Here is a 27,951-nt window from a genome sequence, read left to right on the forward strand (position 1 = left end):
CCCGTCTTTTGCTGGCTTGTTAACACCAAATGAGGAGCAACATTTTTAAGTGGAGCTTTCCCCAAAGTCTGATAAGGTTTAATGGAAAAAAAAAAGAAAAAAACTTGTACATCAAAATGACAAATTCCTAAAATAAACTGCAAGAACAAAAAAACAATTAAATGACAAGAAGAGAGTGAAGAATTTGATTTAGACCGAAGATAACTGATCAGTAGATCTTTGTAGACTTGTTTTACAATTCAATTATCTGTATTGCATGGATTGCCAAAGTTTTGGAAAAAGAGCCTTGTAGTAGAGTTTTAGAACAAGATTGGGCACATTAAAACCATCTTTCTTAGTATTTGCCAACACTTAGCTCAAATACTTATACGCACCAATGAGACCGGGATCCGTGGCGTTCAACCTGACGAATGTTGGCTCCCTCATGTACCTGGCCAGAGCACTGGCCATTGATTCTGGGTAAGTAGCAGAGACGGCCAGCATTTGCTTGTTGGCAGGCAGCGAAGAATAGATCCAGCTGAATGAAATTGGAAAAAGCAAATGTTAAAAATGTTTCGGCTACACTGTTGGATAAGCGGATTCTTGGCCGGCGTCTTACTTGATTTGTTCTTGGAAGCTGCCTTCCTCCAGGAGTTTGTCAGCTTCATCAAGAATAAAAAGACGAATGCTGGCTGTGTTCATGTAGCCAAGTTCTATCAACTGCTTGATTCGGCCTGTGGGGAGCAGAGAGAAGTTCCATTAAACTCTGAAAAACGTGAAACAAATTACAGGAAAATGTTAGTCATCAACAACTTAAGATGATTTGATTGAACCGTCCTTCACATGCAAAAAGCATTGGTGTCGGGAGGAACCAAAGCCCCTTCCCCTGCTCATTGAGGCTTGGTGAACTCATCCCTCCTCACAAAGGACACGGTTTTTATGTGTTTGCGGATCTTTTCAGGTTTGCACCCAGAGTCAATAGGCGACAATCAGTAGTTGTAGGTAGGTAGCCTACACCATTCATCTTCAAACCATAAATCTCACTAATGTGGATCCTCGTTATAGCACGGATGAGAGCATGGATTCACAGCTTCTTTATTAGAGCACTCTTCAGTCAGTCTCCTGTTCATGCCCCAACCGACTTGTAAGATCCCTTTTTCAAAAATCCCACTTTACCTTCCATTATAGAACTTCTATCCTAAGTGTTCTTGTTACATCATCACACACTCCTATAAACATTAATCTTAACTAAATCAACTTCCTATTCACTATTGACACCATCGCTGTCCACAACCTACGTAAATAAGAGTTGGCTCATAACTGTACAACATTGCCGATACTCTCAGCACTGTTGTTGCTCATTGTTTTATTCCATATCCCCACAGCAGTAAACAACTAAATTGACTGGTAAACCAATGCATTTTTTATACAACAAATCGGATGTGTCTCCCACTTTTACCCTTTCCTTGACAACAGTTGCTGTTTTGTCCCTGGCACTGCTACAGTACATTAATTCCTCCTGCACCAGTAGGAAACATTAGCCTTTTCCTACTGGGAATGCCATCCTTTCATAGTACTGACTGGTCCGAGTTTCATCATTACAGTTCAGTATTTCCAGGACTGCTACCCAGAATGTAATTGTGACCTAATGAAGACACCATGAAGTAACTGTTCAACTGGGTGGAAACATTAACAATATAGATTTTAGGCTGTTTCCTTGTACTGATAATAATCTTGGGACATGCTAACTAGGCTGACAATTACGGTTAACCTAAGGAGACAGCCATTGCTACATCGGTTTCTTGTTGTGCAAACACCAACTTTATTATTTGCATGTTTGATCTTTACAAGCAGTGGGCAGTCAACCCTGATGTAATGTAGCACTCTTTAATTTGCTTTTTGGATATATTCGTGAACGATTCTGGAGCATTATCCTAAAATTTATTACACGTATTAGATGTTGTGAATTATGATTATTTCTGACACATTTAGGTACAGATGGCGTGTTGGACTACTGGCCACAGAACCCATGTTACTGAAGTGTTTTCAAATGAACCTCTGCAGTTTTGGCACTCGTTGTCACATTCCCAGGAATACATGGTTGCCCAACTGTATTGAATGTCCAGCAGGATTAGAATCATAACATTTCTAGCGTATAAATTATAATCAGCCTTGCATAACAGAATACTGAAACAGCTTGTAATACAGTGACCGGTTTTAATAGTGTAGTCTAGAGTCTGACTGTGTTTACAGCCAATCAATTCTGAGTAGCAGCATCTGTTAAAATGAGAGCAGTTCGCTTGCAACAAGGAGAAAATAGTATGATAAAATTGGTAAAGGAAAGAGAGATTCGTCAGATTTATTTTCAAATAGACTATTTACATTTGTAATTCACTCAATTACAGGATATTATTTAGATTCTACAACATATCTTATGAAATTGATAATGAAGGTTTACTTTTTTTTTTTAGACTAATATCTCTAGTAAGTGCATTGCAAGCAAGATGCAGTGTTGAAGTTATAAATGCATAAATGAACCACGACAACAAGGCAAGCAGCAAAACCATATCTTTAGGTTGAGCACCGGGAAGGTGGCTCAGTGCAGAAACAGTCCATCTTTTTGATGAGATTTTCGACTTTTCCAACGAACTACATGATTTAGCTGGGATGTAGGCTTTGAGATCTGATCGTGTGCCGACTTTCTTTTCGGGCACACCTATGTCGGACCAGTGCACTGGGGCATATAGAAACCAAAGACAACTCGGTTATCCTGTGACATAAATTGCTATTGTCCATGGAATCACAGAAGCGGGTACTACTGCAAGCTTGTGGAGGGGAGGGGTAACAAGATTAAAATTAGTCTTGGCTGGCGCTGTGTGTTAGAAAACCTAGTTTAGTTAGCACATGTATCACTCACAATACTAAACAAGCATTTACAATGCAATGGTCTCGGCATTGTTAAAGTTAGAGCTATTGGCATTGCTCATAACCCCCACCACAAATATTCAACACAACACTTAACCAGCACTCTGAACTGCCACCCAAAACAGCACAGATATTCCAGATGGGATTGGATTATGCCGCGCCTATGTTTTTTTACCAATAGTATGCAGCATAGCCGATGCTGTGCAGCATGGCAAAAGGGAAAAAATGCAGTGACAGTCATGTACATGCATCACCATGCTTGTGCATGCGTACCAAATGATACAGGTGCCTTTTTTATTTACCAATATGAGATGGATTGAGGAAAAAATAACAGGAGCGTAAGATCAAACCTTTTTTACTTCAAAATCTTTCAAAAGAGGAGCCGGTCATTTAGAGGATGGGGGATGCAACAGAATAGAACACAAGGCGAAGGGAGAAGCACATAGGTGAGAGATGCACACAGACAAGAAAGAAATATCGAGAGTGGGGCAGAAATGTACATGGGCAAGAAAGAGAAACACGGAGAGCTGTGGCAGAGAATCACGAGCGCAGGTGGGGTTTGAAAAGCACATGGTCAAGAGAAGCACACAGACAAGAGAGCAACACTAGCACAGGAGTGTGAAGAGAAACACACAGGCAAGAGAAAAAAAAACACATTGAGTAGGTGGCAGAGAAGCATATCGGCGAGAGACGAATACGGTGAGCTGGGTCCAAAAAGCACACAAGATCTGTGGGTGGTTGAGAAGCACACGGGTGAGAGAGCAACACAAGCACTGGTGAGGGAAAAGAGGAACACAGACGAGAGAGAGCAACACAGATAGGAGGGTTGGTAGAAATGCACATGGTCGAGAAGAACAGAGTTAGGGGGCAGAATATCGCACGGGCAAGAGTGCACATCAAAGCAGAATAGGACAGAGGCAAGTAAAAGTGACAAGTGCGGGTGGGGGAAAAGCACACAGATGAGAGAGAAATGTGGAGCATGCAGGGTAGCACACGGGCGAGAGGAGATTACGGAACACAGAGGGGTGAGAAGCACGCTATCAAGACAACTGGAAAAACACATGCACTCGCATCGAGTGCTTAAGCTACAAAAATCCAATGGCTTTAGATTAGTAGCATCAAATCACCAGAATATTGGGTCGGCACTGTTCTGGGCTTTAAATAATTACCTGTTGGCACTGATTTATTAAATGTAATCACGTAAATGGAAACAAGGTAGCTAGCATTCTGCGACAACCCACTTAGTCTTCGTGAACCTACAAACACTTTACTCCCTTGACAGCTTCTGCCACGACAGCTTCTGCCACAACCCCCTTTAGCTCGCAAGACAGTACTGCTCCTTCACCAACACCGCTGCCAACTCCTGCTGATCCACCGCCTGAGCCCAGGAGTCCAAAATGTTTAGTTTGCAAGCGGCAAAGAGCCGGCAATCTTCCGCCGAGCCTGGTATCAGTGCAGTCACTCGGGCTAGGCAGGGTAAAAGAGCGTCCGGCTCCGGAAGTACTTTGTGGGAGAAATTAGAACGTGGAGTCAACCGGAAGTTGCTCTCAGAAAGAGAGGACTGGGAGGGAGCGCAACCGGAAGTAAAAGAGTGAGAAAACGTAGGGGAGAGCGACGCCGTCATAGGCTCTTGCTAACCACAGTCGGTTGTAACCAAATCGCTGTGTGTGTTTACCGGAGACTGCGAGTTAGGCTTAGCAGTGCCTTCCACGAGGAGGCACAGTAGAGAGGGAACGGTATTCAGGCTGAAATCATTTACATTTTTTAATTAGTAAATTGTTAATGTTAGGTACACATGACAAAACACAAGATTAAGGGAAAAGGAACGTTCTTTACGGAAACGGTTGAACATCATGTGAAATCGTCAACATGCATTCTCTTCAGTTATTTGCAGTATTTCGATGTGCGAATACATTCATAAAAAGGGTGCAGCAAGACCCTAGCCTCGTAGCTAACAGGCCAAACGATGGAGGCGGAGCTATGCTTAAGAGTCATTACAAGCCAAGCGCCCGCCATTCCCGCCGTTTCTTTTTGTATCGCGCTTTCACTTAAGCGCGATTAAAAAATAAACAACGAAAAGCTATATTTTAATTTTCAAGGTTGCTGCTTCTAACAAGTCTTACGTGCTGCCGCGGCGAGCGAGCCCAGCTGCCAGTCCTTGAGGCAATCGCCCTGAACACCACCGCCTTTCTCCGAGGTCAGCCAGAAATGCCTCGGAGAAACGCAGTGTCGTTTTCGGAATCGGGGGCGTGTTTTTCTTTCTCTCCTCTTGCCATTGGCTGGAATGTTTACATTCCAGAGGAGAGAAAGAATCGAAAAAACACGCCCACGAATCGGAAAGAGACGGGGCTTGTTTGGAGAGACAAACCTCTTCTCCAATGGCTGACCAGCATTTAAGAGGCCAGCCAATGGAGAAGAGGAGAGAATAAAGGCGGGTTCAAGCCCCTCTTCTCCAAGTCATTAAATCTCGCGAGCGAGACTGCGCAAGCGCAGCCTTCGCTAGTCGAGACCTAAAAAAGTTCGTACAGAGGTATTGTTTTTGAAAAAGAAAGATTTGCCTAGGTTAAGGAAATACGGTAAATATTTTAAGGAATTCTTATGGCATAAATAATTGCTCGTATTTTATTACTGTAATTAACCTGTAACCTGCTCTGATGTCTTTCAGGGTCTGTGTATGGAAAGTAAAATTTGAATTTCTAGTAGTTAAATGCGCAGCAGTGAAGGAAACGACATGGGTCGTTTCCATGTCAGCGCTACTCAAACAGGGCCAGCAGAGACATACAGCCCCACCTCACACAGGCATCAAAGCCGCTTGCAAACAAGACCCGACATACAGTACTTCATTTGCGACGGTGGTTCCCTGTGAGGGCTTATTTAAGTGGGCCGTGGTGTTTTTATCTGAACGGGTGACAACCCTGGTTGTCAGAGATTCAAAATAAGCTGTCTTCTGTTGTTCTGCTGGCTGTATTGAATCTCCAACATGCGAGAGCATTGCACCACCTTGTGGTGGGATAACAAAACTACAACTTATTAATTAAAACAAGCATTTGCAATGCAATCGGCCTCGCCTTTGGCACCTTATAGTATTTAGCTATGCAGCACATTAGCCTGGGTGCTTAAAAATCTACTGTTCTTTAACATGGAGGCAAAGTAAGCACCAAACTGCCTGACACGCCAGGTATGGGCGTCAGGTATGGGAACACATGGAGAGAAATATTGCCTTTCAGCAGGAAATAGTATATACCAAACCTCTGTTTTTAATATAAAATCAGGGCCTTCGGTGGTCATATCGCTGAAAATACAAGATTTGAAAAAAAGATTATTGTCTACGGGTGCTTGTGGAAGGCAATTTCTATGGACTGGAATCTAGAGTATGCTAAAGTGATTCTGGTATTTTACTGACCTCTGCTGGTCGTTTTCTATCAATCAATCAATCAATCAATCAATCACAAGATTTGTAAAGCGCACTACTTACCCGCGAGGGTCTCAAGGAGCTGAGGGAGAGGTGGGGTGGGTTGCCGCTACTGGTCGAATAGCCAGGTCTTGAGTCGTCTCCTGAAGGTCAGCAGGTCTTGGGTCTGTCGTAGGTTGAGGGGAAGGGTGTTCCAGATCTTGGCCGCGCAGTGGGAGAAGGATCTGCCTCTGGTGGTGGTTCTCCGGATGCGCGGGACGGTGGCCAGGGAGAGGTCGGCGGAGCGGAGGTGACGGTTGGGAACGTAGAAGGAGAGTCGACTGTTGATGTAGGCTAGGCCGGTCTTATGGCCTTGTGTGCGTGAATCAGGAGTTTGAAGGAGATTCTCTTGTCGACGTGGAGCCAGTGCAGGTTTTTCAGGTGGGGGTGATGTGACTGTGGCGTGGAATGTCGAGGATCAGGCGTGCAGAGGCGTTTTGGATTCTTTGCAGTCGTTCGATGAGCTTGGTCGGGGCTCCTGCGTAGAGGGCGTTTCCGTAGTAGAGTCTGCTGCTGACGAGGGCCTGGGTGACAGTTCTTCTTGTGTCTGTTGGGATCCACCTGTAGATCTTGCAGAGCATGCAGAGGGTGTTGAAGCAGGAGGAGGAGACTGCGTTGACTTGCTTGGTCATGGTGAGCGTTTAGTCGAGGATGACTCCCAGGTTGCGTGCGTGGTCGGTTGGTATCGGAGGTGCTCCTAGTGACGAGGGCCACCAGGAGTCGTGCCAGGCTGATGGGTTGGAGCAGAGGATGAGGATCTCCGTCTTGTCTGTGTTCAGCTTAAGTCGGCTGCACTTCATCCAGTCGGCGACGGCTTTCATTCCTTCGTGGAGGTTGGATTTGGCGGTGAGGGGGTCCTTGGTGAGGGAGAGAATCAGTTGAGTGTTGTCGTCATAGGAGATTATGTTGAGGTCGTGCTGTCGGGCGATGCGTGCGAGTGGAGCCATGTAGATGTTGAACAGTGTCAGGCTGAGGGAAGATCCCTGGGGTACGCCGCAGATGATCTCGGAGGCTTCGGATCTGAATGGGGGGTGGGGGGGGAGGCGGACGTTCTGGGTACTGCCAGAAAGGAAGGAGATAGTCCAATCCCGGGCCTGGTCTCGGATCCCTGAGTCGTGGAGGCGTGTGCGTAGTGTGCGGTGGCAGACAGTGTCGATGGCGACGGAGAGGTCCAGGAGGATGAGGGCCGCCGTCTCGCCGTTGTCCAGCAGGATCCTGATGTTGTCTGTGATGGCGATGAGGGCGGTCTCAGTGCTGTGGTTGCTGCGGAATCCTGACTGGGAGGGGTCCAGGATGCTGTTGTCTTCGAGGTAGCGGGTGAGCTGTCTGTTGACGATCTTCTCGATGACCTTAGCTGGGAATGGAAGCAGGGAGATGGGCCGGAAGTTCTTGAAGTCGCTCAGGTCCACATTGGGTTTTTTGAGTAGGGCGTTGATCTCGGCGTGTTTCCAGCTCTCTGGGAAGGTCGCGGTCTCGAAGGAGAGGTTGATGACGTTGCGCAGGTGAGGTGCAATGGAGCTGCCGGCTTTGTTGAAGATGTGGTGTGGAAAAGGGTCTCATGGGGAGCCGGAGTGGATTGTGCCCATGGTCTTGATTGTGTCCTTGGTGTTCACGTTGACCCAAGCTGTCACGGGGTCGTGGTCGATGGGGTGTGGCGGGTCTGATGCGTCGGGCCTGTTGGGTTCGTCCGGGAGTCGAAGCTGTCGTGGAAGTCGGCGATCTTGCGGTGGAAGAAGGTGGCGAGGGAATCACACAGGGCTTGCGTCGGCGGGATGTCGTTGGCGTTGGAACTGGGGTTGGAGAGTTCCTTCATAATGCTGAAGAGCTCCTTGCTGTTATGTGCGTTGTTGTCGAGGCGGTCTTTGAAGGAGGTCCTCTTGGCGGACCCGATGAGGGGATGGTGGTAGCGGATGGCGTTTTTGTGGGCTGTGCGACTGTCCGGCGTCTTCTCGCTGTGCCATTTGTTCTCCGGTTTCCGGCAGGTGCACTTAGATGCTAGGAGTTCCGGGGTGAACCAGCTGGCTCTCTTGCTGGTGTTTTTGTAGGTTGGTTTTTTCAGCGGGGCTAAGGTGTTGGCGCAGTCGTCCGTCCTTCCATTGTCTGAGATTGCGGGTGGCGTCATCGAGGTTGGAGGGGTCGGTGGGTGGGCTGGGTGCGAGGTTTGTCCGAGTTGGTCTACGGTGACTTTGCTCCAGCATCTACCAGGGATCTGTAGGGTGCGGTGGTGTGCGGCAGGTTTCCGGAAGGTGAAGTGGATGCAGTGGTGGTCGGTCCAGGTGAGTTCGGAGGTGTGGCTGAAGGAGACGTGGGAGCTTGAGGAGAAGATGGCGTCGAGCGTGTGTCCGGCGATGTGGGTCAGCGTCGAGACAAGCTGTTTCAGTCCGAGGTTGGCAAGATTGTCGATCAGGTTGGAGGAGTTGCTGTCGTTGTTGTTCTCCAAGTAAAAGTTCAGGTCTCCGAGGAGGATGTAGTCGGTGGAGGTCAGGGCATGCATGCTGATGAAGTCGGCGATGGAGTCGCTGAACTGGGGTCGTGGTCCGGGGGGTCTGTAGATGAGGGTGCCTCTTAAGGTGAGGTTGGGATCCGTGTGGATCTGGAAGTGCATGTGTTCGGCGGTGCTGAGAACATCGTCGGTGCTTGTCGAGACCCTGATGGTGTCTTTGTAGACAATGGCGATTCCTCCTCCGATTCCGTTGGTGCGGTCTCTGCGGGTGATCTTTTAGCAGTCAGGGATGGCTATGGCGATGTCGGGTGCAGAGGATTCGTTCATTCAGGTCTCTGTCAGGAAGGCGACGTCCGGTGATGAAGTGTCGAGTAAGTCCCAGAGCTCGATGGCGTGTTTATGTGCAGAGCGGGTGTTTAGTAGGATGCACCGGAGATGGTTGAGGTCCTTCTTGGCGGGAGTCTCGGGGTCTCCGAGGCAGGTGAAGCTGCAGTTCCGGCAAATGAAGGGACCATGGGTTTGTTTCGGGGTGGCTTTGAAGCAGGTGGAGGTCCATCCTGGGTTGAGAGCGATGAGGGTGCTGGCGTCGTATCGGAGGCGGTCTTCGTGGCGGATGTGGGGGTCAGGGGTTCTGGCCCTGGGTGCGGTCCAGGCACAGACGGGCTCACCATATATGGGGAGGTGGGAGGGAGGAGCAGCTGGGAGGCAGGCGCAGCGAATGGTCAGCGAGGGGGGCGGGGCTGCAGGGGACACAGCGGCGGGAAACGGGAGGGCGAAGGGGTAGAGAAATCAGAAGGGGCACAGAAAGAAAAACAGTGCACAGCAGTGGGGGCACAGAATGGAAGGGCAAAAACAGTGGTAAAACAGTGGGGGCACAGAACGAAAACAGTGCACAGCAGTGGGGGCACTGAACGGAAGGACGAAAACAGTGGAAAACAGTGGGGGCACAGAACGAAAGCAGTAAGCAGCAGTGGGGGCACAGAATGGAAGGGCAAAACAGTGGAGAACAGTGGGGGTACAAATACATAGGGGCTAGACAGTAACAGTGATGCTCACAACGACAAGAACCTAACTACGGCCTACCACTGGCCACCAGGGATGAGGCGCAGGTGGTAGCCTGGGGGTGGAGGAGGGCCTCAGATTCAGCAGCAGCAGGGAGCTGGACGCAAAGGTGGCGCTGTGCGGATGGGGGGGGGCAACCTACCCAGAGGTCAAGGGTCAAGAAGGTTAAACAGAGGCAGTTGCCAGAAAAAAAAAAATTATATATATATATATATATATATATATATATATATGTCCTTCAGCAGAAAGCAATTCTGGTATTTTACTGACCTCTGCTGGTCGTTTTCTATCAAGAAAGTTAAATAGAGGCAGTTGAACAGAAAACAAAGTCCCTAAGCGGAAGCAGACAAGTCCTAGGGCTGATCTCCATAGCCCACAAAGTACACACATATAAGTAAATAATAAGTATATACTAGAGTATATACAAGCGGTCTCGAAGGCTCGACCTTAAAAAAAATAATTAAAAAAAGCGCTGTGAAGCACCAGACAGGAAGCATAAAATTCAGCGTTCACCATAAACTAGGAACTCCATATATTGCAAATCTCATTGTTTTTTTAGTGACCAGATTTCAGTAAAAACCAAAACACCACTTCGGGCACAAAATATGAAGGTTCTAATCAGGGCCGGACTGAGAACCCAAGCTTGGCAAATTTTGTCAGACCAGCACCTGTATGGTGCTTAGTAATCGAGCGCAGCGCAGATGACTGGCTACTACAAGAGGATTGCTGCCCCCACCAAAGAAAATTTAAGGAAAAATGGCAGACATGGTGCTTCCTAACTACCATTTTTTGTTATTTGTTCAATTGTATTAGCTTTTGAAGCATAGCAAATGATGACCTTACAGTGGACCTGGCTACCCAGTCATACTCACGGACATTCTGAAGGAGAACACAAAAAATACTGCACATATTCTCTATTCAGACCATCTAAGAAGCTGAGAAAACAATGAAAAAAACATTTCCAGGGATGTTAGCATCCTCTACCCCAATAAGAGGCAAGGTAAGGTGCCTGGTGCAACAATATCTTTGGGCACGATCCAATGAACTCTTCCTTCACAGATTCACTAACTATCACCCCTCATCTCTCCATATCCCCACTCTCACATGTATTTAATTTGTTCTATAGCGCCTCTCATTCCAGTGTTGGGTGTCGGAGCACCTTACTTCACACAGATACAGAGAAAATGAATCATACATGTGTAAATCAGTGTATAGAACATAATGATGACTACAAGGTGTAGGATTTAAATGTCACGCATGCGGATAGGCATTTTTGTCTGGAGCTGCACAAACTCAGGATTCAAAACGTAACACAGTGGTTAGGGTTAGCTGTGCTAACAATAATAAGTTCTACCCAAACAAACCCATTAAGGATAATGAGAGACTGACTAAAACATAACTTTCTAACCCGTATGATGCAGTTGGCATGCAGCTCTTTGATAACAGGTTATAGTAGCAAGGCGCAAAAAGAGCAAAAGTGAAAAAGTGCAAAAAAGCAAGAAAAACTGGGCTATATTATGATTGTAACTAACGAACTGCAAGTAACAAAAGAACCTCTATGACAAAAGCAGTAGCTCACTGAGCTATCCACATAAAATACAGTTCTGTGATCTGCATGATACGCATGTTTTGCAGCAGGAAGGTTAGGCCTCTGCGCTCCTTTTAATGAGTTGAAACTGCCACTAGACAATCCCTCTCCAGCAGGAACAGTAATCACCAGAGTTATCTTGACATTTTTATTGTTGCCTGAAAGCATCTGGCTATAAAAAGGAACTCTGCAGCAGGTGCTTTTAAACCCATAAAGTGCAAAGCACAGTGCCCCCAGCTCAGCCAAAAACTGGCCCCCAGTTACAAAACTGGCCTCCAGTAACAAGACCGGCCCCCCACACTTCCAGCCTCCCGGTGAAATGTCAGATGCCAACATCGACTGTGGAGACAGCGAATTGTTGTACTGAGCAGTGCCCATCCCTTAAAGGAACTAAGTGACCGGCTACACCGGCTTTTGAATTATTTTGTCTGTTTGGACCAGCGAAGGATTGCAAACACATTGTGTCGTACTTTTTCTAATACACGATTTTAATGAACAAGAAGATTACATCCTCAAGTCACCTATGTAGTCCTCTAAAGGGTCATTCAACATATGAATTTATAGTCCTGAAGATGATCTAACAGATGTCTTCACTACCTAGACTGAAACGTCAACAACCACACCTACTTTCTTTTGTGAATTATTCTCCAGAGGATTTGTTTTCTGTTTAATCAGTTACAATTTCCTTGTGTACATATTGTTTGAAATAGGTGTCCGCATTAGTGACAATGAGACGCTTATAACAACTAATCATTCCTGAATCTCAATCACTGTGTTGATGTATATTTATATATGTAACAGTTTTTTGTACCCTCTAAAATATTTTTCATTATACATTTATGTTCCTAAAAAGCTTACACCTGTGTGGAATAATCTGTGCTGGATTTGTTCAAGTTAAAATAAGTTAATAATAATTCTGAAACAGTTCGACGTAAGTTACTGGTTAGAGCGTACGACCATTGATTGCTTATAGATGTTTGATTAAGCGAAAGGAAGAAAACCCCTTGTAGGCACCTTTACCTGCTAACCATGCCAATTACAGCCCTCGTTATAATGAATTGTATGTGTTTCCATATACCGTGAGCTGGATCAGGTCCATACCTAAATCAGCCAATGTCTACACATCCATACAGGCCCTAGATTTCACAGAAGCTTTTAAAAACCCTACTATAAAAATTATGTTGTCCTCTTTCAACAATTGAAGGTACATAAGGGCAGGGCGGGCCTGTCTAAAAATCATTCTTTTTAAAATGGGAACCAGAAAATGCTTTCGGGGGATTTCATACAACTTGCATAAAATGCAGCAGATCCTGCGGAGACTGTCCGTCGCAGCGAGCTAGCACTTGGCCTCTACTGTATCTCTTAGGCCTGGCTAACGCGAGGTGAAACAGGTTCAGCCGAAACCTAGTTAGTAAAAACTGCTCGTGTGTTGATAAAAACCCCATAAGATAAGGTTCCGTAGTCGAGGTTGTTTTAAGCATTACAAACATACGAACGCTAGGTTTCAGCATCTCCTGCGCTTCCCTGTCCACTTTCCTTGAGGTCAAGAAGGCTCCCCTGATTAGTTCCACGTCCTTCTTGGCAATGGATTCAGGGATTCAATTGACCATCAGTCACATTATGGGCTGATAATGGGGACGATAGTCAACCAGGAGGACACAAGTACCACCTCTTTGGATGTAGACATCAGACCATAGAGTGTAACACTGCACTGGTGAGCAGAAGACAAGTCACATGAAGCAGCTGTCATGGGACTCATACCACGAGTTTCCTCTACAAGAATAAAATCTGGATCCGTCAGAATGAGGAGAAGGATGCCACACAACCACTCTCCAGGGACCTATGTCCCAACAGTGTATATGTCTTAAGCAGGTGCACTGTATATTTTTTCTATCCATTGTATAATATCTGAATTGTTTGTGTTAGTCTGCCTGCGCCTTGAAGCATTTTGTGGTTTAGAAATAACAAGTGGGTCAACCTCATATGCAAAGTGTAACAATGCAAAATAAGAATAACTTGAAAAGTACAAACAATAATTACACTGCTCCACCTGACTAGACATCAGCCTCGCTGACTTCAGAAATCATGAACGCCTTGAAATGAAAAATACATTGATTTTTTTCTCACCAATTTCAAGAAAAAATTATTTTTTATTATGTTGTTTTTTATTTTTTAAAGACGTGTACACGCTTAGGCCTCTTGAAGTCACAGCAAAGGAAATAGTATCAGGCAGAGAGCAATTACACAGTAAATAAAAGAGTAGTTATTTTTATCTAAAAATGATGCGATTAGTAATGGTTTTAGGACTCAAAGACCGTGCACTCCAAAGTGGAGGTGAAAGAACAGAAAAAGCACGCTCCACCTCCCAAAAGAGAATGCATTAAAAAGGGACACACTTGGAAGAGCAAGGTATGATGAACAGAGGGATCGATCACTTGTGCACATAGCTTGAGAACCGGTATAGATTTGGACTTTAGCAAAACGAGAGACTAACACAACTGTCTGGCTGCTAGACTTTGTAAAGAATGAAGGTGCCACATGAGGGCTTTATTTGTGCTCAGAAACAGGGTGTCTCAATAATTGGTCCCCTCAGGCAGAATGGTGGCTCAACCATCTTCTAGTTTAAGAAGAGGGAGGATGGGTTCAGCTTGTCCATGAAGAAGTTACTGCAGAAACATGGGTATCCATCTTTTATTTAGAGCCGACTCTGACTGCCAATACTTTCAGATTATAACTGCTGGAAAAAGCCCAGTTTTTGTGCATACGTTCCTTAACTCCACAGACATTCTCTCATGCCCATTGATTTGGAACGATTGCCATTCAGGTGGCAGATGAACTGAGTGTCATCTGCGTATAGAACCGACTGCCATAGCTCCCAACTTCGCTAGAGTGCAGTTGTATGTAGAGATTAAATAAGTACAGAGAGAGTACAGACCTTTGCTGAGTACCTGTGGTTATGAAAACAAGGAATGATGTGTAATGAGCGACAATCACTCTGAGCCCTAGCTTTCAGAAAGGAAGTAAGCCACTAGGTTTCTTGTCTGTGCAGCCCACAGAGGTTGAAATTGGCAACCAGGATGTGCTAGTCAACAGTGTTCAATTCTGCCGAGTGATGGAGCAGAGGTAGAGCACTGAGATTACCTTCATCTACTGCTATGAGGTGGTCAACAGCAGCAATCATGGCTTTCTTTCCAGGTAGAGGGAGTTTGCTTGTGTTGCTCCCTTCCTTTAAGCATGAGAGCAGAACTAGACTTTTTCAAATTAAGGACATGTCTTAAAACCAGGCTTTTCACTCAATAAATTCGTCCTTTATTTGAAGTTGCACTAATTCAGGTTAATTTCAGTAGCACCAGGAGAATGTTTATAAGCCACAGTGCAGGTTATAAATCCTCAAAAATACATAGATAACTAGCCCATTCCGTTCTTCTGTTGCAGCGTAAATCGGTTTGGGCATCATCAATAATTTTAGGTTTTCTTCTAGCTAGGGGACCCTGGGTTCCATGCAAGTGTTCCCAACAATTTGGCAACAGCCGGCAGAATGATTGGCCTGTGATAAGGCAGGACAGTGGGGTCCAGGATGTGCTTCTTCGAGAGTGGCTTTATCATTCCATGTTTTACTTCAGCAGAAACAGCACATGCACTAAGGAAAGATTAAACATATCTCAATTTTTTAAACTGTGGTGGTGGGAGGGCAAGGGGGCTTTGCAGTAAACACTAGAGCGCCTGGTTCCTAGATTGCACACCTGCTAATTGTCAACAGCATATCAGTCTAATCAATGTGCTGTGTTCCACAACCTCCCCTCTAGAGTACTAGGTTTAAGGTTTTATCTATGCTAATTGTCCACACACAAAATCCCATAAATCTAATCCTTTCATATGTGCAATCCTGCATCAAATTCTAACTCTTATTCTATGATTTATTTTCAATTGGAATCTTTTTTTCCATCACCAAATGTATATAACCTTACAAAGTGGTGTATTCTCCTTTTGTGCTCTACATAATCTCCAATTGTTATATCACAAACATGGTCATGCTTAGCAATCATTAAATGGTCATCATTACAATTTGTCACTGAAGCCTTTTAAGGGGAAATGCTTCACCAGGTGATATATGAACACATATCAGTCTACAAATAGTGTGAACCATGATTTCAACTGCTCACTCATGAGCACAAAGAGAAAGCAAAAGATAATAAAACACAAGTACAATTTGACATCACAAAAACTGAAGTTAAAGTGTAAAAAAGCAAACCTAGCATTTCTCCAGCATACTAACGTAACATCGTTTGATGAAAAATTGTTATCTGCAATTTAATTGTGCACATTTCATTTGCTACAGGGGAAAAGCTCTACCACAAAGAGATATTGAAGGAAAGGCTTTGGTTAATTTATATCCCATTTCCCAGAATACCCTTCCGCAATCGTCTCATGGTAGTTCATATATTTCTACAACTCTAAAGGTCTTGCACTTGCTTTTCTCTGATTCACACTTAAGCCCATAACATCACAGACTCACACCTGTAGCAGATTTGCAAGTAAGACATGTCAGCCTCATCCAAAGGATGGCTGCACTCAGGGGCGGCTTGCATTGATGAGCGTGAGGAGCATCGTCCTACCACTCTGGGGGACTCACATGAGGATGAAATGAACTCAGAGCAGCTGGAAACACATACATTGCAGTTGGTGCTCGTATGCAGAGTGGGCTGAATCTGTGGTCTTTGGGAGGTGAGAATGGGTTGAAAGGATGGCCTCCTGTAGATTTACTGCCACTGGCCGGGCAAGATCTCCCTCGACTAGCAATAATAAGCTACAACGGTGTCATAGTGGTGAATTTCATTGTTAAGTATGAGGTTTAATTTCGGGCGTTAATATCAATGGCCTAGGGTGGGATTGCACAACTGCATTAAGCAAAAGGGAAGGGGGAGAAGCTGCTCGAGAGGTAGAGTATTAGAGTGATTGTGGTGTCCGTGACCTCTGCTCTGCTTGCTTCATGCATCCCAGCAACTGCTGTTGTTGCTTACTGATAGGTGGACTGGTGCCTGGGGGAGGAAACCAGGTGGTTCAAAGAGAAGATTACTGCCTGACTTTCAGGGCACACAGTTCACACGTTCCGGACCGGACGGAACACAGGAAGGAGAGGGGAGAATTGATCCCTCCGAGTCTCAGTTCTAGCACCTCAAACGTGAGTTCCCAGTCTAAAGGGGCAGTGGGTCATGGACTGCCCACTTGAGCAGCCTCATGCTGGGCCTGGGCTGTGAGGGCTACAAACTGAGTAGCTGATGTCACAAGGACATGGATGTGTAGTTTATTTTGCTACCTGCTTCATTGCTGTCTCATGCAGCACTGACACAACCAAAATTGGCAAGCATCTACAGTCAGTCTACTGACCAAGGTCAGTGAAACACACTGAATTAGTTAGGGAGAATCCAACTCACTAGCACTTCCAACCACATCGGCAAAGTAGATATAGATTGCCAATGCAAGTGTAAGCCACTGAAAAGCCTTTTTGCCCTATGCCTGCTACTCCAAAGAGCGCTCTGCCATGGGCTTAGTTTCGGGTCCCGTCACCAGCATCTTCTTCAATTGTAAGGCGGTACCAGAGGGCTTCCCCTCCCTCCAGCGTCCGTATACCTTTGTCCTTGAATGGGACAGTTATAATTCTTAAGAGGTTTTAAACGTGTTATTCAGTCGGTCTCTAAACATTCCAAAACCACAAGAGATAAGGGGGTCTGACTAGGATCGCAAAGTCTGGTCATGTGTGGACGCAGTGATAAGACTTCCTGCATTTGTTAAATTTAATGTCATGTCCCATTCGTGATCTACAATGAATCATATAAATAATGTTTTACAGATGTGGCGGATGGTCTTGATTGCTTTTAAGATTCTCTGAAAAGTTACAGCTTTTTAATGCACAATGGACTGTGCCGGTTTTACAAAGGATATGGTTGGAATAGTCTGAAAGACAGCACAGTCTAAAGAAACGTATTATTGAACTGATTGCCCTAGTTCTACAGAACAATGTATGTGCCTTCTCATCAGTGCAAAATATTTACCCGATTTACTGATATGAATGTTAGAAGGCCGAACCCCAGTGTCAGCCCACCCGAAATGTTAACCCACATGCCCATTTTTGCTCATACACAGTCGTCAGCTAATCCTGTGTTGTGGCAGTCACTTTCAGCTCTACACCACTGACAGGAAAGTAGAAATACAGCCCAGGATGCTCAGTGAGAGTATTTGTTTTTAGGTCTCGCTAGGGCCAGCGCTGGTCTGGCGAGACATTTAGTAAGTGGCTTTTTAAAGTGCTGCCAAAGGCAGCCACCAGCTTGCTGTTACGCACACAAGCGCGCGCCTCGCTCCGCCTCTCCAATGTTCTGTTGCTTGTTTAACTTGCAGCGCGAGGCGCGCGCACACAACACCCGGGCTTGTTTAGGTCAGTGACTTGTTGACCACTGTTAAAAATAAGAGCTAGATAGTAAAAAAAATGTATATTGCCAGATTTTTAAAAAAAATGTTTTAGCATTTCCTTCATGCGAGTTCCCTGCAGAGCAACATCCCGTTTCAAAAACAAAATGACTTGTTTTGAATGCTTATTCTCAGTTTAGTAACGCCCTGGATACTGACAAGGCAACACTCCCTCAGAGGATGATCTGTGCCGTATCTCTGTAAACTGTGGCTGAGCATTCTTTGACAGTGTACTGACAAAGATTGGCTGTGACATTGCTGTATCGATGAGTTGCCAGTCTGCCCCCCCCCCCCCCCCCCCCCCACCGTACCCCCCGTGAGCCTGCTGGCCCGGTTTTGTCAACCAATCAGTAATTACAAGTCCTGTGTTCAAAAAGCCAGTCTCTTCGGTGGACCTGAAGAAATGTAACAGCAAACTCAATCAAGGCTTGTCACTCTAGCATAATGAGCAGAGCCATCTAATAAATGTTATTATTATATAGACCGATATATCTGACATTCTTACAGTGCATGAATCCCTCTCACACCGAATGGAAAAGTAACAAGCATTGGCATAGCCAATAGGTCTCGCCTTTGGGACCTTATAAGTGTTAAGTTATCCAGCACAATAGCCGTGGTGCAACAACATCTCTGTTGCATGGCTAAACACTTATAAGGTCCCAAAGGCGAGACCTATTGGCTATGCCAATGCTGGTTTCTAAATGTTGTGAGTCTGTAGGTTTCTTCATGCAGCATAGTACTCTTGTATAGGGCATACTGTAGACAGGCTGCACCTACTGGTGCCTGGGCGAGTCAGGCTGTGGCGAGGTGTTCATGATGGGACACATTTGAGATCTCTTGAATCGAGGCTGAAGTCGGTTTAAGATTCTCACTGGCCTGACTGTGGATCAGAAGGGTGTGCAGATGCTCATTGGACCCAGGGATATCCTCTGAGCTGAGCACACAGAGCGATACACACTTGTGTGCAGACTGTAATTACCACCTTCCGTGGAAGTGGAAAGGAGGACTACACAGCAGTTTCAATATTGAAAGTCCCAAAGGAAAATAAACTGCTATACGTAGTTAAGGAGAGTGGGTGCTCATTGTGAGAGAAAGAGAGAAAGTAAGTAATGAGTAGTGAGTGAGAATAATTGAGTGATTGAGAATGAATACGGTGCGTGCTGAGAGTGATAATAAGCATAAGTGAGAAGGAGAATCTAGAATAATCTGGGCTACCTTGCTTAGCTGGCTGGCATTCAGTGCATGCTTTACGCCGCACCAGTTTCAAAGATCACCAGCCGCCACTGACTTCATTTGAGACTGTGGTTCCCTTGACGGCTTATTTAAGTGGGCCATGGTGCTTTTATCTGAACGGGTGACAACCCTGATTGTCGAGATTCAAAGTAAGCAGTCTTGTAATGCTGCTTCTGTTGTTCCGCAGGCTGTATTGAATCTCCAATATGCATTGTGGTGGGATAACAAAACAACAGCTTATTAAGAAATAAAAAAACGCAGCGAAGCGCCCAACAGGAAGCATAAACCATTAAGCATTCACCATAAACCACTGACCTGGAGAACCAACAGCTATGTGGCATTTCTTGAGCCTGGCCTTATCCAGCTGCAAAGGGGTTCCTCCGATGAAGACGTGGCATTCCAACCCCTCCATCTTCATCCCGATCGCCATGATGACCGAATGAATCTGCACAGCGATTTCTCGTGTGGGTGCCAACACAAGGATCTGAAAGGGATAAAAACACCCAAGCAAAGGATCGTAAAATCGTTATTTGGTAAAACATTAATGACGTCCCATAATTTCACATTGCACATGGTCATATATACAGGCCTAATTCCCATTAAAAGGAGTGTCCTTCTAATTAAATGTATTTGGAGTGGAAGTGGAGTGGAAGTTGTAAGTTGAGATTATGTATTTACTAACTACATTCCTAAACTTGAAAGGAAATCTTTTATACAACACACAAATATTATGTGCCGTAATACAGACTTCTGTAACTGCAACAAATGATGGACGGAATGCTGAATGATACAAACACTCTCCCCCAGTCAAGAGATATGGGTTAAATCCATCGTTCTTTTGCTCACAATGCCACCCCAGTTTGGACTCAGCCATAAGCAAATCAGCCTTGACCCTGTGCCTCATGGGAACAGTCCAGCCCGAACTGCCAAGCCAGGTCTTCCCTGGACCGGAAACAAGCATCCTGGGACCGGTTTCGGGGTATGTCACCCTTTATCAGCCAGGCTAGCTTGAATCCAGTGGCACAGTGAGCAAGAGACCCACATCTGGGCAGACCCGTCCCACTTAGGGCGAAAAAAGGGATGGAAAAACAAAAAGCCCTGGGTCTATTGTGATAGCACACAAAAAAGCAGCATTACACATTTAAAACCAGACAGACAATGTAAAGAACGATAGGCGGTGTGTAATGAAGACTCCTTTACCATCTGACTTTTATTTGACATAGAGACAGGGTGGTGTGAGCAGGGGGTATAAGGAGCAACAGACGAAAGGAGATTTGAAAGCCAGAAGTTACCAGAATGGTATGACGCTCGACCCTAGAGCTACCACCTACTGAAAAATCAAACTAAGCATGCTCAAGAAAGCGTGCAGCTTCTGATAAACCATAGAGCAAATGTGTAAAAGTTAAAATAGGTCACCCCACTGAGCACATTAATGTTAATGGGTGTAATAACAGAAAGGGAAAATCTGCTTTTTCTGAGACAACCAACAGTGACCCCACGCCAAGGGTAACATCTGTTAAAAAAATGGTGGAGGAAACAAGTACAATGCAACCACAAACAATGTAAGGAAATCCCCGTTTCTTTCATTCTTGGCCCATTAAAACTGCGGCTTACCACCAACTCCTCAGCCAACTCCGTACAAAACTTACCTGCGTTTCTACATTTTCTAATATTAGCAAGTCCAAAGCAATAGTTGAAAAGACGCAGGTCTTCCCAGTGCCAGACTTGGCCTGCACTATTAAATCTGTAAGAAAAAAAAAAGAAATATCAAATTAACATTATGGTTGAAAGTCACAAATAGAGTCTCTGAAGAATTGTCCTTGCAAAGGTGCGACTTTTGCAATATTGGAGTTCGCAGGGAGCAGTTCAAGCGATCTGAAGCCAGCAGCGCCAGGAAATTACATATGTGTGGACCACTGTGACAATTATTAGTGGTCAATCTGGGGACAGGTTTTGGAGGTTGGAAGCGAGGGGAATTTACTTAGCATGGACACAAGGGTTGCCATGAATTCCAAAGAAAGTTTTAAACCTTTCAAGTTGACGATGGGGGAACAGTAACAGTATTTTAACAACGCCTGAGATTCTAATCAACCAGAATTGTAAAACGAGGACTACTCTAAAGCTACATCTCAGGATGCATTTTAGGGGTGTAAAACCCAATATTGTTTGCTGCGTGGTGGTACAATTAATAGAAGATTCTTAATGCATCACAGTTCTCTTCTAAGCTGCATTTCTTCTCAGCAGAGGTTTCAGTAAAGTGCCTCTCATTGAAGACAGGTAAAAAAAAACTCATATAGTCGCATGTTAATGGGTATGAATCAGATAGTGTCTTGAACCTATGAATGAAGCATTTATGCATAGCTTGATCGCGAGGCAGTGCTAGTAATGGGGCACCCCATGTCGTCAAGCTACACTTATGTGGTTAATGGATCACTTTTAAATATGGTGAGCAAACGGACAAAAGCTTGACAGTTTCTGACTAAACCACAACATTACTCTTACATACAAAGGCCACACACCACAAGCCAGGTTTTGGCGTTGAAGCAGAAAGAATAATGTAGGAGAATCTGGTGACACTTAAACACTTAAACACAAATGAGGCAACTGACCACATGCTTTCCCCAAAAATATTAATCCGTGGAAAATTTGCATCACACTGCAGTACAAACATACACGTATTCTAGTGTGAAATAAAAAAAAGTCACTGGAAAGCCAAAGCTGCAACTTTATTTTTACAAAAATATGAAAAAGTCATTAAAAGTATAAAGGTAGTAAAAATGCTGTTTGACATATACTGCAGAGCAAAAAATAAACAAGAATTGGCAAAGCCAATAGGTGTGGCCCATGGGTGATCTCTTTGGCAATCGGGTGTAAGTATCTAAGGGAGGGAAGGGGCGAAGGTAAGGAGGGTGGTGGATAGTGGATGCTTGAAAAAAGTGCTATAAAGTGGCCAGCACTGGCCGCTTTATAGCACTTTTTAAGGGGAAGTGCTAACATTGCAATTCCTCTTAGTGCTGGGACTATCAGCTGGTATTGGCTATAATGAAGTGGGACAGCCCTACACCACCATGTCACTGTTTAAAGGGTTTTGGCTTTTGGTGTGCTTAATAGCATGTCTGTCAATGGTTTTTCTACGGTCACAGTAAGGGAATTCTCATAGTATTGTGTGTTCCATATTCTTTGTAGAATTTCTGTAATAGAGGTTTGGCCAGTTGCTGCTGCACCTTCCTCTGTTGCGGTGGAGTTGTTGCCGTGGGTCCCTTCCTTTGGATTTATGGAATAAACTACGTTTTGACATACTATGAAGCCTCCAGTCTCGGTCTGTCAGTTTCACCCCCGAAACTAGGCTCATTACCGACCTTAAATGGTTCAATCACATCTCCCCTGCCCTCAAAGCCCTCAATTGGCTTCCTGTTGAAGGAAGAACTTCCTACAAGACCGCTTGCATTAAGCACAAAGCCCTGCATCAACGCACCCCGCACTACCTCTCAGATAAACTTCACAAAACTGGCTGCACTAGAGCACTGAGGAGCTCCAACACTTTCGTTCTTGTCCCTCCTCTGTTAAACAAGAAATTCACACAATCACGCTCCTTTTACGGAAACGCGCCTAACATCTGCAACTCCCTCCCCAAAGAACTTTGTTGTAACCCCTCTTACGTCAGCTTAAAAAAAGACCTCAAACTTCTCCTCAACAAATACTGGGGTCCTTAATTCCTTCCCCGGGCACTCATCCCATCCGACCTCCTACTGTTTAAGGTCCTCCCCCCTTTTTGATCCATGACTCCCTCTCTTCTCCCCCTCTCACCTCTTCCTACGCCCACTAACTTCTCCCACTAACCTTTCCCATAGGCCCTGCTTCGTCCCACTTGGTATTGCCTTAACCTCCCCCCTCCTCAGCCTCTCCCCACTCTTATACCCTACCCCCCTCTTCTCCATCCTTTCCCTCCCACGCTAGCCTAATCTCTCAGGACTTGCTGTAGCCCATTGCAAATTATGTAATTAGATTGTGTAAAATTTGAGCTGTTTTTTTACTGTTTGTATTGGCTTTGAATACTACCTCATTGTAATTTTGTTACATTGCAATTCATACCCATGTAAAGCGCTCTGATACCCTCAGGTCCAGCCAGCGCTATGTAAAACCTTTTAAATAAATAACATAAATAAATAAATTAATAAATAAATGCTACATTTTGGTACCAGGAGTAGGGTGGAACTGTTTTTGACTGCTACAGCACATCGTGTTTGCTACACTGAACCCACTGGCTGAAACCCATACTTTGGATCCACAGGGATGTTTCTCATGGAAATTGCGATTCTCCTATTACCATGACCAGAGAATCTGGATTTCATTAAAGACACGGAGGCTGTCTGTATGGTCAGTGACTGTCTGCTCAGTGACTGTCTGCCATTTTTAAGGTGTAACCAATGAGCCCTGCATCTACCGCATTTTTTAATCTGTTAACCTGTGCCACTCACCTGTTGGTCACGCATGTGGGCTGTGGGAGCTTGAGGCTGTGGTATCTTGGCAATGGTATTCTTGCTCAAGCTTGCTTGTGTTAGTTCGGCTGTGGGAGCTCGAGGCTGTCTGTTCCGGTGGCGTTCTCGCTCCGGCCTGCGAGCTCCTATGCTCTCTTCCCTTCAGAATCATGATACTTGTGCCCTAAGGATTCTGGGTAGAAACATGTTTTCGTCACACGCATAGCGGCCATGTTACTTCAGGTTGCCTCTTGTTTCGGCCACTGGATTACTGTGCTTGCTCCGTCACACTTCTACAGGGTAGTGTTTTTGTTGCCGCATCGTTTATTCTCAGCTTTGAAGCTATTACTGTTTTGGGAGCTTACACCAATTTAATCATAATCCTGGCTGGTTAGTTTTATGACAAATTTTTATTTTGCTTTGTTCAGGTTGTCATTTACTCGTGGCTACAGCACAGAATGTGGTACATCCACCACCGTTTTTACAAAAACCTGAGATCAAGTCGAAGTAGTAGATGCGCATATTCGAGAACTATTTAGTGGACACATATGGGTTTGCTTATGCTCCTCCTAATTACTTGCCAAAATCCACCCCTTTCAGAAGTGATTGACATAGCCCAGAGCATTGAAAGCTCTATTGTTTCTACTTAAGTTTTGGCCAGTCATGAAGGGCATTCCCCAGTGTCCTAAATACTGGATGACAGTACCAGGACATGTAAGGAAGACTAGCAGTTTGTTACCACTGTGGCTCTAGGAGTCACATAGGGAATAACCTGCCATCGGGTAAAAATGTAGTATATACGCAAAACAATGGGACACTTTCAAGCAGTTTGTAGGTCTAAGAGTGTAGCTGATAATGTCTGAATGCACAATTTGGATGTACAAGTTCCTTTCAAGAGCTCTAGGGAGAACAATAGGTTTGATTGTACTTAGATTTTTAAATGTTAATTTGCCCACTGATGATTCCCAGGATATTGTTAAAGTACAGCGTCATCTATGTCAAGCTTTGATTGATCGCAAATCTATACAAGCTAGGGCTGATTGCGGTGCTCCAATCACAATTTTGGTAGACAGTAATTTCTATTCGTAGTGGTCTACTTCGTTTAAGCTGGAAGCTCCAGATATATGTCCCAAGGCTTTTGGAGACAAAGACATTTATCTCCTGGGTTTTTTTCATGCCGCATTAAAAATGTTAGGTTGAAGTATCTGCACTAAGATTTATGTCACTGTAAAGGGTAGAGATCTGGTTGGATGGAAGAAATTGTCCAGATTAGGAATTCACCTTAAACCTGGCAATAGGGCCGGCTTTAGGGTGGTGCGACCGGTGCCACCGCACCGGGTGCGGACTGGACATGGGGGCGCCTGTTTGCTTAAAGGCACCTTCTGCCGCGTTCCTGGCCTCAAGCAATTTTCACTCAACAATTAAAACGTCAAGAAAACTCCAGTGATAAATGTTCTTCCAGGCAAGATCGGAGTTTTTTGTCTTAGTAGAAGTTTTGACTCGTGGAAGTTGTGAAGGTAGCACAGTGGGTTAATATGCCTGCTGCAAATAACGTGTACCATGCAGATAACAAAGTGAATATAATGTAAACAGGTCAGTGGGTTACTGCTTTTGTCAGAGACTTCCTTTTGTTAGTTTCAGTTTACAGTGAGCTATTAACTGTCATCAAAGAACTGCGTGCAGACTTCAAGGTATAAATTAGAGCTATGGATTTTTTCCCCCAGACTTTCATTATTGTAATGTTGCAAAAAGGGTTCATTTTGGGTACAAACAGTTCTTGCTATTAAAGAGATCCCCAATCCATTGTGTTACATTTTAAATTCAGAGTTTGTGCTTCTCCAGACCAAGTACTCTGCAACATTTCCTATACATTGATTTACAGACCTACGATGGATTGTCTCCGTGTAATGCGTGTGTTATCTGAAATGCTTTGACACCTTTCACTTTTATGAGTGACGCTATAAAATTAATTAAATGCATCTGAGAGAGAGGTTATGGAGACTGTTAAAGGGTGGTAGTGAGGGCATCCGTGACTGAGGTGGTCGTTGGGGGTGCCAAAAAACATTGTCGCACTGGGCGCCACCAGTGCTAAAGCCGGACCTGCCTGGCAACAAGAATCCAATTGTATTGGGAGAGTTGTTCATACTTTCCATTGATGACAAAATCAACAGTGATCCCAATGATAACGTTCTGCCCACCCTGATTTCTAAATTTCCTAATGTTTTTAAAAATGAAATTGGAATCGTTGATGGTTTTGAACATAAGAGAAGACTGAAGGACAGTGCAGTACTGGTTATTCACCAAGTCATGCCTGTCCCCATCAGCGTTCGTGCTGATTTGAGGAAACCTTTGGATAAATTAACCAAAAAAGGAATAATCGCACCCAACGATTCATCAGAATGGGTTTCACCGATTGTTCTTGCAAAAAAAAAAAGAAAAAACTGGAGATCTCCATCTTTGTGTAGATTAAGATCATTGAACTGCAATATTCTTTTAGATTGTCATATCTGCCTCGCATTCATGAGATGTTGGTAAATAAAGGACAGGCTAGGTACTTTTTAATCACTGAGTTACACTCTGCGTACCATCAGGTAGCCTTAAATACTGAAAGACAATAGCTGACCACATTTATTACACATGTCGGGGCATATCAGCATTTAAGGCTACCTTTTGGCTTCGCCTCCGCGACTAGTGTTTTCCAAAGGTCATGGATGTTTTATTTAAAAGATTTTAACAGTGTTCAAGCATTTCAAGATGATATCATGGTCTTTACTGAAACTAGGGAGCAACACCTTTTAGTTTTAGAAAAAGTGCTCAGCATTTTAAACTGCAGAGGGATCATTGTACAGCGGAGAAGTATAGCTTTCTTGTACAACACATTGACTACTTGGGTCAAGTCCAGATGGTATCAAGCCTAAGTTCTGCAATTTTGAGGCCATTCTCAAAGCACCTCCACCATCTGATAAAGATGCTTTAAGATCATTCTTTTTTTTTTTAAATAAATATTTTTCTTTTCTTTTTGAAAAATAAGGCAAACTTGAAACAAAGCACGAGTACATCATGCACCATTGATGACAAATCACAGTGACAAAAATGGCAGTTGTAAAAACAAAATATCTGTCTCAATGGAATCCACGGAGAGGTCCGAGCCACCCAAGCATATAAAAATAAAGGGTCATGGTTACACTGCTCATGAGTACAAGTATTAGGAACCAACATGACATCGTTCAAGGCTATTTTCCCACTTATCCAGATTGCATTCCCCCTGCCTCTACCTCCCCCACCACTTCCAGGCCATAGTACTTGATCCATGGAGCCCATATCTTCCGGAACTTCCGAGGAGAGTCCCTAGCCTTGTATGTCACTTGCTCCACCACCATGTACAAATCAAGACATACCCTCCACTCTTTCAATGTCGGTATTTAAGGCCCCCCCCCCCCCAGTATTTCGCTATATCCCGTTTTGCCACCACTAGCCCCAAATTTTAAGATCATTCTTAGGCTTGTGCGAATATTATGCCCGCTTTGTACCAGACGATGCTTCTGCAATCCATCCATTGAGGAACTTACTTAAGAAAGGTATCAAATTCGATTGGACTACAGAGATTAATGATGCTTTCACCAGCATCATGAACTCGTGATTAAGCCCCTGCTCTAAGCCATTTATCGCAGGCAAGGAAAATTTTGTTTTACTTGATTCCAGCATCAAAGGTATTTTATGCAGTGTTTGGACAGAAGATTAAGGGTAAAGAAATTACTGTGGCTTTCGCATCTAAAAGTCTGCTAGACACAGAAGCACATTACAGCACTATAGGGAGGGAGGCTTTAGCTTGTGTCTGGGCTGTCCAGAAATGTAAAAAACTTACCTTTGAGGCAGTTCCTTTGTAATTTACACCAACCACATGTCTCTGGTTTACCTTTTACAAGATAACAGATTAGACAAAGCATCTGCTCGTCTTGTACGTTTGCTCTCCAAACTCCAAGGAGATGATTTTACCATCAAGTACATGGGGGTAAGAATTTCTGAGCAGATTGCCTTTCACGGGTAACCCTTGCCTACCAATGATAATGTCGAGGAAGATTGTGAATGTGTAGTCGCTACTTTTGATGCAGTATCATCCAGCAATGGGGTAATTTCAGAGAAAGACAGGTTGGAGGCTGCCTCTAAGGATGACATTTTGAGGACAATTGTACAGTGCGTTATAAAAGCTTGGCCTTCAAATCGCAATCTTTCAGTTGAAATTAGATCATTTGCTCAGCTTGCCTTTGAGCTGTCTGTTGAGAATGGTTTTTACACTAGAAATGGCAATTTTGTTCCTTCTTCCTCA

General features: G+C 44.5%; 1 protein-coding gene across 1 annotated transcript in view; it reads right to left on the minus strand.

The window, feature by feature from the left end:
- DDX20 (DEAD-box helicase 20) overlaps nucleotides 1-27,951 on the minus strand; it is a 298,858-nt gene that overhangs the window by 187,460 nt on the left and 83,447 nt on the right. The window contains exons 2-5 of the mRNA XM_085609637.1: nucleotides 20,796-20,890; nucleotides 19,462-19,630; nucleotides 599-713; nucleotides 375-517 (exon numbers count right to left, since the gene is read on the minus strand). Of these exons, the coding sequence (XP_085465763.1) occupies nucleotides 375-517; nucleotides 599-713; nucleotides 19,462-19,630; nucleotides 20,796-20,890 (522 nt within the window). The remainder of the gene's footprint in view (nucleotides 1-374; nucleotides 518-598; nucleotides 714-19,461; nucleotides 19,631-20,795; nucleotides 20,891-27,951) is intronic.

The sequence above is a fragment of the Triturus cristatus genome, chromosome 1_2, assembly GCF_964204655.1.
Source record: "Triturus cristatus chromosome 1_2, aTriCri1.1, whole genome shotgun sequence".
Lineage (NCBI taxonomy): Eukaryota > Metazoa > Chordata > Amphibia > Caudata > Salamandridae > Triturus > Triturus cristatus.